Source organism: Rhododendron vialii, chromosome 4a (genome assembly GCF_030253575.1).
Source record: "Rhododendron vialii isolate Sample 1 chromosome 4a, ASM3025357v1".
Taxonomy (NCBI): Eukaryota; Viridiplantae; Streptophyta; class Magnoliopsida; order Ericales; family Ericaceae; genus Rhododendron; species Rhododendron vialii.
Window position 1 is genome coordinate 40,781,278 of NC_080560.1, and position 13,084 is coordinate 40,794,361.

At 37.8% G+C, this 13,084-nt stretch overlaps 1 protein-coding gene across 1 annotated transcript; it reads right to left on the minus strand.

Annotated features, from left to right (window-relative positions):
- Window positions 1–944: 944 nt before the first annotated feature.
- LOC131322339 (sodium/hydrogen exchanger 2-like) lies at window positions 945–9,123 on the minus strand. The gene is made up of 15 exons (XM_058353641.1): window positions 8,778–9,123; window positions 7,567–7,833; window positions 7,334–7,452; window positions 6,667–6,764; window positions 5,765–5,824; window positions 5,623–5,669; window positions 4,967–5,161; window positions 4,825–4,871; window positions 4,395–4,461; window positions 4,089–4,189; window positions 3,860–3,961; window positions 3,575–3,713; window positions 3,415–3,477; window positions 1,922–2,005; window positions 945–1,680 (listed from the first exon to the last, which is right to left on the minus strand). The coding sequence occupies exons 2-15, from the start codon at window positions 7,705–7,707 to the stop codon at window positions 1,348–1,350; spliced, it is 1,596 nt and encodes a 531-aa protein (XP_058209624.1). The 5' UTR covers window positions 7,708–7,833; window positions 8,778–9,123; the 3' UTR covers window positions 945–1,347.
- Between the last annotated feature and the right edge of the window lie 3,961 nt (window positions 9,124–13,084).

The window sequence follows — 13,084 nt, forward strand, 5'->3', positions numbered from 1 at the left end:
CGGAGACGACGCCGGTATTTGAGTGCTTGAGGACGGCGACGACGATCGAGTGCTTCTCGCCGATCGAGGATGACGAAGAAGGGCTGACGCCGAAGAAGCCCGACGAGGACCAAGATTGCCGACTACCACCAAGTTCGTCTGGGTTTGTTCGTCTGGGGTTCATCTGGGTTTTGTTCTTCTGGAAAAGGGGGGAGGGGGGAGGGGGGATGGGTTTTATAATGGAGGAATCCGAGAAAAAAAGGGGAATGAAGGAAAAAACGGGATAAAAGATTTTTTGAAAGCAGGGGTATATTAGACTAACTAGGGTTATTATATCTTTACTAATAGGTTAGTGGACTTAGGGGGTTATAGAATTTAGAAATGGACTTAGTGGGTTTGGAAAGTGGTATAATGGACTTGGGAAAAATTCTCCCTTATTTGTACCCACTTCCACAAGCTTATGGGTTCCAATATTGGGACTGATTTTTTGCGACTTTCATTTTGGCATTTGGTTTTATTTCTTATACTCTTATTTAATTGCTTGAACTTTTGGGTTTTTGGAAAATCAATTCCACCGTCCACTCTACGAGGTCTCAATTAAAATCAGAGTAAAACTCTGTATGAACTAACCCTAAAGATTTGATAGCACATGAGAGATTTCCTACTTGAAGCTCTAAGGAACGTACGTAAAATGTGACAGATACATAGTTTTTGTACGATGACAAATCAACGTTAGATGCATGTCTAGACAAATTATCTGTTTCAAGATTTTGCACGTATTACTTTTTTTATACCCGCTTGGCCAAATCCCTTGGGTTATTCAAATTGAATGGTTGTTATCTTAGTACCTATGTGGAGGTAAACAGAGGAGGATTAATATGACAACTTTGTAGCTGGATTATTGAGCTCTTCAAAACACAAGATGCTAATAGTGAGGAACGAGCAATCTATTAGCCCAGGTAACATGACAAAACCACTCCATTACACCATGTATCTTCAGTGAAATTGCAATATACAAGAAGTTTCTCCATCAATAGGAAAAAGAACCATAGTTCTGGTTCAGGAAATCCAAAAACACCAAAAAAAACCAAAAAAAAGGAAGAGTCAGGGAGATAGCCTGCCTTCAGGGATGATCCATGGTTTCACTCTTGGGACAGTGACTGACCCTTGAGAAAATTGAATCAAAACCACAAACCACCCACAATGAATAACTTACAAGCAACCCCATTTTATGCCACAATACCCCCACACCAAAGATACTCTCATACATATTAACCAAAAACACAGATCTCAAATCGACAACCGATAGCGCGTCCCACAAACATCTTCGCTAATTAGTTATGTATTCTACTTTCTCACTTTCCTTTCTCATTGCAATTGATGCACGCTTTGTTCAGTCGGCGACCCAGCAACAAAGGGTACAAAACCCCGCCCACCAAAAACGGGCCGCATGAAGGCGTTATCAAACTTCCGCCAATAATAGTGCACGTTGTGAGTCGGGGTGGCTAGAAGCATCCGCAAGCTGGTCGGGCGGGGAACGCTGTAGTTGCCAAGATCAACTTCTGAACCGTTGCCGTTGGAAAGAAGTGGCAAAGTGAGGGATTTGGGAGACGACGGTTCAGAGGACAAGGATCTGCTTAATAAGGGCTTTGGTGAAGGAAGCAGGAGTCTAACCAAGGGTTTAGTCATCAACCCAAACACCTGGAAATTAGCACAACTGACATTAGGCATGCTTTCATGGTATAATTGATATTGTTTCATCTCTCCATAAAGGAAGAGGGTTCATGGGGGTTACACATTCCGCCCCAACTTTAATACGATTGATTAGTCTTTTCTGGGGGACTAATACTAAAGCACGGAGCCATGCTCCAAGAGTGGCTCCAAGAGTGCTTGGGTGGGGAAAAACTTCCCACAAACAAACCAAATACAGGGATAATCTTACCACTGTGCTGAAAAGAACAACTGTGATGGTACTTGTGATCATGAACGCATTCCCACGTAACTGAGTGTGACCAGCCCTTGTGAACTGCATGCACGAAAATTACAAAAGTATGAAAACTTCCCACAGACAAACGAAAAAGGATTTGAAACCCCTGTTTTCAAAGGGTAACAGTTCATTCACAACCACCTATATAAGCTAATCCGATATATTTAAACACATTCACGTATGTGTCCTTGTTGGAAAAAGAAAGAAAGAAGCATACTCCATCTCTTAGTTAACAAGAAGGACACAATGCAGAGGAGCACGGTTAACTGGAAGGACGCAACGCACAATATTTCAGGCGAGAGAAACATAGAGAATAAGCAGATCTTGGGGAACAAAACACCCAAACAACCATCATTTGCCAAACCCCTCGTGGGTATCACCTCATTATTTAACCATGACCAATGTTTTCAAATCGGGATACGTATCGTGTATCGTTTTTTCACTTGTATAGTTCGTATCGAGATACGTATCGTGTATCTTGAAATACATTTGCTGGAAGAGTAGGAGTTTCTATTGTATAGTTGGACAATAGTTTTGGAAGAGGAAGAATACTAAAGACAAGAGTGGGGAAGGAGATTATTTGTATTGCACTTGAACTCAAACTTTTTTTTGGCTTGGTACAAAATGGTTAGAACTCATCCCCATTTGTACTAGTCCATGGAGACTCTAGTAAATATCTAGAATTACACATGAGACAAATTCTACAAAAAAACTCTAGATATTTCACAAGGATATTCTAGAGCTTTTATAGTTAGATATTTAAGAGTTTCTAAGAACTAGATATTTATATATTTTTCGATAATATCTATCATATTTGGGTTTTATCAATTGGAGCATTGTCAAAATACTAAATTTATTTTATGTTTCAACAACATTAATCATAATTAAAATATAATGAAGAAGTAGATACACCTAATAATACCAACAAACTATGCTTACATTTAAAAAAAAATTAAGATGCAAAATTTAAGTCTCTCAACTGGGGCCTATTACATTAAGGCTTTATGTTACCTTTGTTAGGAAAAGAAAAGTAAGACAAAATACAATCGAAGTATGGCTCTTTCTTTTATACAAGACATACATTGAGGTTGAATTTCTATCAAAGGGTTTGAAAGATGCCATAATTAAATCAAACGGCTTGAGATTAATGCATTTGGGGTTCCGCTGCTTGAAATAAAGTCTGACTTTTTTCGAATAAGTAATCGTAGGATACGTACAGAATTAGAAAACGTGGTCGTATCGTACGATTTGTATACAAAAAGGATAAATGATGGGGAGACGATACAAATCGTAAGATACGTATCGTGTATCGTAAGTTTTTAACAACTATGACCATGACACAAAAGGTTTCTCACCCCGAATAGCACCGCGAGCCTCTCTCTAGTTAGAACCTGAACGGAGGAGAGGATAAAGCAAATATAGGTGAAGGACACAGATCCATCAGTTACCTGATTATAAGCAAGGGCCATAGAAACAGCACCTCTCATAAGACCAGCCCACCAAACTGTAACCTGAAAATATATAGGGGCAAAAGTAAAGGCGTAAATGTAGTGGCCAATTAATCCAAGGACATCAGAAGCATGGAACCAGAAAGATAAGTATGTGTACTTGCTGCTTTATGCCGATTTTCTCGTACGGAGACTTCCTTGTGATATTGGATAGAAATGATAAAGGGAACACAAATGCGGCTCTTCCAACCAATATCAGTCCCAAAAGTATTGAGCTCACTCTAACTGATGTTCCAGGGCTGAGAGAGAGAGAGAGAGAGAGAGAGAGAGAGAGAGAGAGAGAGTAAACAATCAGGTAATCATGGATATGGTTTCAACATTCCATGTATTTACAATACAAGACAATCTGCTAGTAAAAAATTGACTAATCTGATTACAACCCTACCTGTCACTTACAAATCTCCACTTTTCAATGTCCAAGGCATCCATACCCACGTAGAGAAAGATGAATATCTCACAACCAAAGGACAACGTCGCAAAAGCATGCCTGTAAACATGTTCAGATGTAACTAAGATATTAGTAGTCATAAATCAAACAGATTTCTGTCAAAACAGAAAAGGAAAAAATAATTTATTTAGTGGCTGACCATAACATATTTGGACATCAAACATACTTGGTAGTGATTCTTGAACTCTCAGTGACATTATGCCAGGTGTAGTGGGACATTACAATTCCGCAAAAGAAAACAGTGAGAATGGCACTCAAATAGAATAACTGCAAGGCAAATTAGGTTATTATTAACACTTACCAAACAAAAAAAAATTAGGCTATAAATTTAAAACACTTAAGATGCTGAAATTGCATAACTCCCACAATTCCTATCCAGTAAGCAGATTCTACCACGCACACAACAACAACAACAAAAAACACAAAAGAAAAATATCAATTTTTAGGTGCCCACAAGTTGTGGAAATCTTACTTCAGACAGCATATATGACAGATAAGCCATGAGCATCATAACAGCAACCTCACGATCAGTAGAATGCCTGTACATCGCAACAGAAAGTATAAGTCGTTGTCCACAAGAGATACAGTTAGAACTTCTTATAAATGAGCCTAGCATATCATTTGTCTTCCAATGAGTAACTTATAGGTAAATGACTCAGATCATATAGATCTCATTATCTCTCACCAAATACAGCAAAAAATGCTACCCATCAGGACAATACTCATGTGCTACCAATGACATACCAACGTAGCGGCAACTCCACCATTCCTATGGCCCACATCGGCAAAGCGTATCAGTTTTAAACTACTACTCCCCATAAAAACTATCAGGCATATCATTTTGTGTGGTGGACTAAGTGATGATAACATTACAAGAATTTACAAGTGAAGAGTTTACATACCTCCCAAAATAAAGCTTTTTAATAAGATATGCACTAAACAATCCAGCCTGCACAAGTGAAAAAGGAAATATCATATATGGCAAGATGTAAACACATACATACGTGAGAGAGAGAGAGAGAGGGAGAGAGAGAGAGGACTCACTACGACTCCCAGCACGGTGCTCGCAAAAAACAAGTACAAGAAACTACCAATAAACTGGAAAAATATGCTTGGGTTGATATGAGATATATCAAAGCTCTGAATAGCATTGAAAAGCACCACTGACGTGGCATCATTCACAACCCCTTCACCAAAAACTAGACTGTACAGCAGAGGCGTCTCATCCTGATTAAGCACCTGCAAAAACAGATTGGATACATTTTAAGTCATGAAGACCTTGTTCATTTGGGGGACTCAAATCCTCCGGGCATGGTCTCCTATAAACTTTCTCTATCTATGTCTCTCCACTCATTACTCTCAAAAACCTTCCTCAAAACCCCAAAATGAACAAGGCCGAAAGAATCCGGCTTATCTGCGGTCCGAAAGTGAAAGTGAAAGTGGTTCGTGTAATAGCAGCTGTCCAAAAGTGTTTTCAAAGGATCAGATTTGCTGAAAGAATCTTACCGTTGGATAAGTATCTTAAGTGAAGGATTCTTCCACAAATCTGGACCATTAGTTGTCGAGAACTCAAGATGAATGACCGAGATCGAACTGCACCGGCTTCTCTGCAGTCCAACTGCCCAACTGCTGAGAAGCCGGGTCCGTCATGAAAAGTGTTTTTTTGATTACCACAAGACCACATCAAAAGGTATCTGTACCTGTAAGGTGCAAACTGAATCTGTTGCAGAAAATATTGCTCCAATTGCTGCAAACAACTGATATGAGATATGCAGATGCTAAACTCTTAAGCGAGAAACAGACAGGATAAAAAGTATTAGCGAAACATAAATAGAGAGGTACCCAGATAATCAGCTATCTCAAGAGCACCAATATTCATTTTCTTGAAGAAGTTCATAGCACCTGGGTCAAAAATCATAAAGAAAATATGAGTGTTACACAATCATGTGCTGTATTCAGCACTAATGAAACCAAGAACATTTTAGGAGTCAGTAATTCATGTAGGGAAACAAAGAATATCACAAAATGCAGATAGCCATCTCGTTTTCTCTGTTCTAATAAATGACAGAAAAAATAGAAAAGAAGAGTTGGTACAACCACTGGTGAAAGAGACCTCATGGGCTCATTTGTGTGCACAAGCAGCACAACAGATCTAAACAAAGTAACATCAGCATCCTCCTGACAAGGAAAAGCAAGAAAACACTCCTAGCTATCAAATCAGCACACAAAGTTTCGCTTCCTTGAAACTCCTAGTCCTCTGGTCTCCCATTTTTGGCTTATTATAACGAGAAATGTGGGATATTGAGTCATTCCCCAACAGTAACATGCAAGAAATGTACGAGTAAACAGGGTACGGAGAAGAATTATTGGCAGATGTAACAGCTACGTTAGCATATACACTACTCATCGTCAGCAAATTAACAGTTGGTGCAATTGCATCTGCACCAGAATATTTCTGTGGCACCCAATTTCATTCTCAAGCACTGTTAGAAAGAAGGAACACAACTATGAGCAAATCGCCGTGCTTGGTAGCTACTACCAGGTCTTGCCTACAGCATGGTAAATAAATTGGACGACCATGACAGAGATGATGTAAAATTCTTAAGTGAGTAGTTTTATCGTGCAGTAGATACTAGATAGTGCAATATTCATTTGGAAATAACTACGCAACTCTAACTTTTTAGCTTTTCTCATTCTCTACCGAGCACAGAAACAAGAAGAAATGGAAAGGTACAAGAGCATACCGAAGGAGATTATTGCAAAGGATATCAGAGTACCAATAACACCAAACAGCGTGATAGTCATGAAGTTGCGAAAGAACTGCTTCTTCTTTACCTGAAACCTGATGAAGAACATTCAATGAGAGAAGAAAGGGTTCAAGATATTAATGCCTTGTTCGTTTGGGGGACTCAAAACCCTCGAGCACGGTTTCAATAAATTTCCTCTATCTATATCTCCCCACTTAATACTCTCAAAAATCTCCCTCAAAACCCAAAACGAACAGCCTTGAACACTTCCTGGCATATAGGGTATTTGTGTAATATTGCACGATCTTTAAGATGATTATAAAAGGTAAAAATAGGAAGAAAAATTAAACTCCAACTGGGGACCAATGTTCTAGTGTCATGCCAATCACATAGAGGCAAGCAATTACTAAAATCAACTACTACACGTGAAGATGCAACAAACAAATTACAAACTTAAAGCCAACAAGAAAACTACTGCCATATCAGATTTGTAAACAGCAATGCATTATCAAACTACCATACATGTGGACAATTGGCAATTATGTCCATTCTGAGACATACTTAAAAAACAACAAGTAATCTGTGGTTGATGAGAATGCGATTTTCCAAGACCCAACTTCTATTTCAGAGAAATATGACGTTGATTAAAATGCACACCACTTACCCTGCATTGAATATTATTGGCGGAAGAAGATATATGAAGAAAAGATCTTCACTGAAAACTAAAAGATGTGAATTTTTTCCTCCACTGGTGAGTAGGATGACAATTCCAGTGCCTAGGCCCTGAAAAAATAGATCAAACCAAAGTCAAATTTAATCCATTTTTGTCTCATATTAGCTACACATATGCCAACGTATGAAACTATAAATCACTTTATAGTTTATGCATATACTCACAATTACGAGGGCTGTGATAGACTCATTCATCCACCGGTTCTCCTCCAATAAATGCCCAATCACAATACAAGCGCAAAGAAGCGCTACAAATAAGTTTATCGCGACAATTGAACTGTGATCCGATGTAGATATTATATCCATCTTTGCAAATAAGGAACCTAAACCAACTCCCAAATCACCCCGACGAAGCTCAATTTCTGCCCAAACTTCAGATATTTTTTAACTTCCAAAATTTAAACCCGGTAACCATGTTGGTTATTACAAACTCTGCAAAACGAAAGGCACAGAAAAACATTCAGATTAACGACATGGCAACCTTGAACTTTATTAGTGATCAGTAAGTTAATTTGGCTGCTGTTTACAAAAGCAACAATCAAAAATGCATTTTCATGTTTTCTTAAAAATGAGTTATTTTCCAATTTTTCTAATCATCCAACTTTTCGTGTGTTCTGGAAAATTGATTCTGAAAACACAACCAAACATGGATCTTTGTTCTTTCTCAAACTCCAATTATACACATACATGCATACAAATACAAGTAATAAACAAATTCAAGTACATAATAGGACCGATCAGTTATAGAAACTAAAACGTACTCGCACGCAATTCACAAATATAACCAAACCAAACCAAACCTTATGTCGCAATCAATTGGGGTCAGCTATTTTAATTACCAAAAAGTCTTGAAACACAATTTTAAAACACAACTATGTACACAGTTCCATGTATGTGGCCCATATGTATCCAACAGAAATGGGTTTTAAAGTCGAAAAGAATACCAGTACATACATAAATGTACATACATACAGATCTAGATCTCATTCTGGATTCTGAAGCAAAGTTGGATGTTTGCAAATGTCTTTGCAGGGACCCTAAACAGACCATTTTGAACAAAATGAGTGGCTCGAATCATTTTTTGAGACCCGAGACAGTCCGAAATCCATATGTACGGGGCTGTATGTACATTTTTTTATGTACCTATACCACTGTTTTAAAGTTGTGTTCCCCAACACAGTTCCATGTATGTGATCCCGTATGTATCCAACGGCGGAACTGGGTTTTAAAGTTGTGTCCGTAGCAAACACAAAAACGAGTGATTAAGCTACCACCTACCACCAGATTAACAGAGCTGAATTTACTACCTCAAAATACAGGACTACACATACATATACACGACTTATAGAAAGAAAGAAGCTGAGAAGCTGAGTTACCTGCGAATTTCGAAATGAATGAAACGAAACCTCAAGTAGGAATCAGTTGTCGTGATTTCAGTAGATCTCAAGTTCGATTGCCAAATTCAACCAGCTACCGAAATGGGAAAGTGGTTTTTTTTTGTTTGGGTGAAAAAAAATGAATAGTGGATTTGATTTCGACCAAAACGGGATTTGAGAAAGATTTGGTACGAAAAAAGTGGAATGGATTGACGAATTCAAGACGACAGATTTTAGAGGTGTGGGAATGAGGCAGGGTAGTACTGGTACTTGTTGCAACGATATTTCTAGAGAGAGATAAACGGAGAGATTCGTTGTGGGAGAGAGAGAGATAGAGCGGAAGGGACACCGGGGAGGGAAGGGGCCGCGAAAGTGATTAAATAGTTTGTGCAGAAATGCTACTGGTACAGCATGTGCTGTACAGACAGCGCGTACAACGCGTTTTTAGACCCATTTTAGGTCCAAAAAAGATAATCGAAACCGCTCATCTTGTTCAAAATATTTTTTTTGAGGTATTGATAAAAAGTCAGCTCCATCTTATATCATTAAAGGTGTTTACAAAATGTCCAATTTCGCTTCAAAATTTAGGTTAGCAATTTAGCAAATATGAACATTTCATAAACGCCTTTCGCGATATCAGATGGAGCTGATTTTTTACAAGGACCTTAAAAAGAATATTTTGAGAAAAATGAGCGATTCCGATTATCTTTTTTGAACCCGAGTTGGGCCCAAAAGCATGCTGTGCGCGCTATTACAGCACATGCTGTACCAGTAGCACAGCTATAGTTTGTGACTGGTGAGCTCCGAGGAGGAGGGTTCACACTTCACACTAGTGTGTTTTTGTCGGCAAAAACTCTAAAACCACATCTAATAAATACACGAACTTTACACATCCACAATATAAGCGTGGGTCCCTTATAAACTTGGTGTATAGTATGTGCGTGCTCCGGTTTTTGTGTGAGTGCAGTGTGTATACGACCCAACGCACTCGTGAATGTGTTTGTGTGTTCAATTAATTTTCAACCACACACACAAACACACTAGTTTCTCTCATATGAGAAGTGAGGCTCATACACGCACACTGCATGTGACACACACAAACTCCCCTCACATAAGAAGTGAGGCCCACACACACTCACACTGTATGGTGTGTGGGCTCCATTTTTCGTGTGAGAGGAGTTTGTGTGTGTTGTGTATGTGAGTGTGTGTGGTTATAGAAGAATTGTTGTATGTATTTTGTGCGCGTGTGTGGCCGCAAGGGAAAATGCTTTGGACATGTGTCCAGACCTAAGTCATGAAAATTTATTGATTGGTCTTGTAGCACTGTCATGTAGTGCCCCAACACCCCTTAACACCACATATGTACGTAGAGCTCACCATCCCCCAAAAAATGTGAAGTGTTGAGAAGAAATTATTTGCAGGTCTCAGGGATCGTAGGTGGTGTCCTAGCACTCTTATTCACCAAATATTTTTTTGGGCCCGAAACTAAATGCATGACCCACAAAAATGTCTGGTTGATAAGGGTGTTGAGGCACCACGTGGCAATGCCCAAGACTACTGAATAATTACATAGTATTACTCTAAGAGTCTGAGACCTTAAGTCACATAGTGCATGAGCGGGGGCCGTGATCCTGATCGTGACATGAGTGTGGAAGCATTTTCGAAAAGTGTTCCAAAGTACTAAAAAAATTTAGAGTGATGAGAATTAAAAGTACAAGCGCGGAGTGATAATTGAGAGTGTTAGTAGGGAACTCTAGTGAATGATTACGTGACTAAGGTCTTGACATATGTGTTTGTAGCCATTCAATGGGTGGCTCCATTCTTCCTAAATTTTTGTTTTGGTATTTTGGTATGTTATGTTTAGATTTTTTTTTTTTTTTGCCTACATGTTATATATTGTAGATTGATGATTTATCTCGATGAAAATGAGTTTAAAAGATAAAAAAGCTATGACAAAAAAAGATAAAAAAGCTATGACCAAGATAGAAAGGAAAAAAATAATGAAAACGACAATGATTATCTAAGTTCATCTCATTAAACAATATCTAAGTTCATCTCATTAAACAATATAATAATGAAAACGACAACGATTATCTAAGTTCATCTCATTGAACAATATACACACTTGTCATGGGGCCGAGTGCATAAATTGTGTGTTTGCGTTGGTATACTTGTTTGTGGTGATAGCAAATTCGTTATAGAAAAAGTTTACGTACATGTTTTTAGCAATGAACACAAACCAAATGCCAGTTGTCCCATTATCGATTGGCCAAAAAAAAAAGGCCAGATGTCCCGACACCTTGGCCATGGAGTGTCACCGTCTTAGGTAAGTTTGGTGTACGTTAAAAGGCCGTTGATTTTGCTACTCTCTTTTTTGTTAATGTCACTCCCCTGCAAGTGTATTTTTGGTGCAAAAATACAGTTGCAGTACACTTGCAGGGGAGTGACGTTAACAAAAAAGAGAATGGCAAAATCATTTCCCACGTTAAAATTGGAGAAACAATAAATATGCAGTTACTTGTGGTGTTGTTTTGTTTATTTTAGTTTCTTCCACTTTTAGCATGAGTGTTGTGCTTTATGTGACAAATCTCTTAATTATACCAACCACACAATCTCTCTCTCTCTCTCTCTCTCAAGGGAAAAAAAGAAGAAGAGGCATTGCACTTCTTACCCTTTTTTGGTGGTTTGTTAATGTGGTAACTGAGCTTCTTCATTTATTTTTTTTAAATTCGTGAAAAGTAAGATATTGGTGAGTTAATAGATTTGTACCATCAATTTTGAATCGAAAAGTCTAAGCACACATATAAATAGGGTACATATTTTACATAGATTTTTTGTGGGGCCCACCTCGGGTCCCACACAAACAATCCGAGGCGTTTATTAAGTGTAAAATATTTTTTTAAGAGCCCTCGCTTAAAATCAGCCAATCCAATATCTATAGATGCTTGATCCCGAAAGATTCTATTTAGTCTTTGCGCTAGCAAGATAATGCTTCAAATAATCTCCTTTTGTTGGTACTTTTTTTTTGGGGGTAAGTTAAACTGATCTATACTCACCACAAAAATAGAATCTTCCGGAAATCAAAATGAAAAATTGGATTGAGCATCAAAATGAAAAATTGGAACAAGCATCAAAATGAAAAATTGAATTTAAATTCACCTATGAAGTTACATGTGTTTACCTAATGACCCTACTTGGTCTAACTTTACAATGTTTTGATTCCATTTTGGGCTTCCAAATGTAACTTTTGCTACTGTTCTTCTTATAAGGGTAAATATTAAAAACTATATAAGATTGTAAAACTTTAAATGTGTATTGACGAGAGAAGTCTAAAAAATACGAAAAATCCAATCTATACATGGAGTATGCATCTCTATTCATCTGAATGTCATTCTTGTAATTTATTAGTATTAATTATCATTATGGGCTTTAGAAACTCCGAAAGAAAGGTTGGCATTTTGCTTTAATTTTTACATGGGCCTCCTCTCTCAACGGTAGAATTGGTCCACTAAGAATTGATTGAAATCCACGTAAATTGACTTGAATGCCCTTAATTAGCACGCTAATTAAGATGGGTTCCAGTACTCTTTGATTCTTGTTAGTACTAAATTTATCCCTTGCGATCATATCAATAAAGAAGAAAAAATATCAATAAAGAAGAAAAAGGATTAAAAAAAACCTCTGTGGGCTAAAGGTCACATGGAAACAGATGGTTATCAAATTGAATTTTCCTTGTCATAATCAACAACTCTGTGGGCTGTTTTAAGTTACTTAAAACAATTTTAAAACCTACTAATGTTAAAGACAACTATTTTCTTAGCCGTTCGTTTGAGACACGTAGACCATATACATCCAACGGCTTTCCGGACATGCGTCCTAATTACATTAATATATTTCCAGACTTTTTGGCCAAATATATATTGAGTAGCATTCGATAAGAACAATTGAATGTACCGTCGAATGGCGTTCAAGAGTTGAGGTGCTTGTAAACTGACCCGCGTGAATTATAAGAAAAAAATTTGGGTTAATGGGTCACTGTCATGGTAGTCTACTAGTGCGTAATCGCTTACATCCCCTCCCAAATAAAAAAGAAGAGAGAACATATAGCACCCTGCATGTACGCCAATGCTTACTTAGGGGGTGTTCTATCAAGATTTTAAAAAAAGTCTTATTTTGTCCTTATTTGAATTTTTTTCGCGTTTGTTTGTTTTGCGTCAAATTTTTTGACTTTCTAATTTGTCTCAACGAGACAAATCGGAAAAGTAAAAAAAAAAAAATTACTTTACCTAAATATTTTGAACAAGGAC

Excerpts from the sequence above, each read along its gene's own strand:
- LOC131322339 (XM_058353641.1), bottom strand. The coding sequence starts at position 7,707 with ATGGATATAATATCTACATCGGATCACAGTTCAATTGTCGCGATAAAC. Across the intron at positions 7,453-7,566 it reads CTATCACAGCCCTCGTAATT|GGCCTAGGCACTGGAATTGT; the intron begins GTGAGTATATGC and ends CTATTTTTTCAG. Across the intron at positions 4,462-4,824 it reads AAAAAGCTTTATTTTGGGAG|GCATTCTACTGATCGTGAGG; the intron begins GTATGTAAACTC and ends TGCGATGTACAG.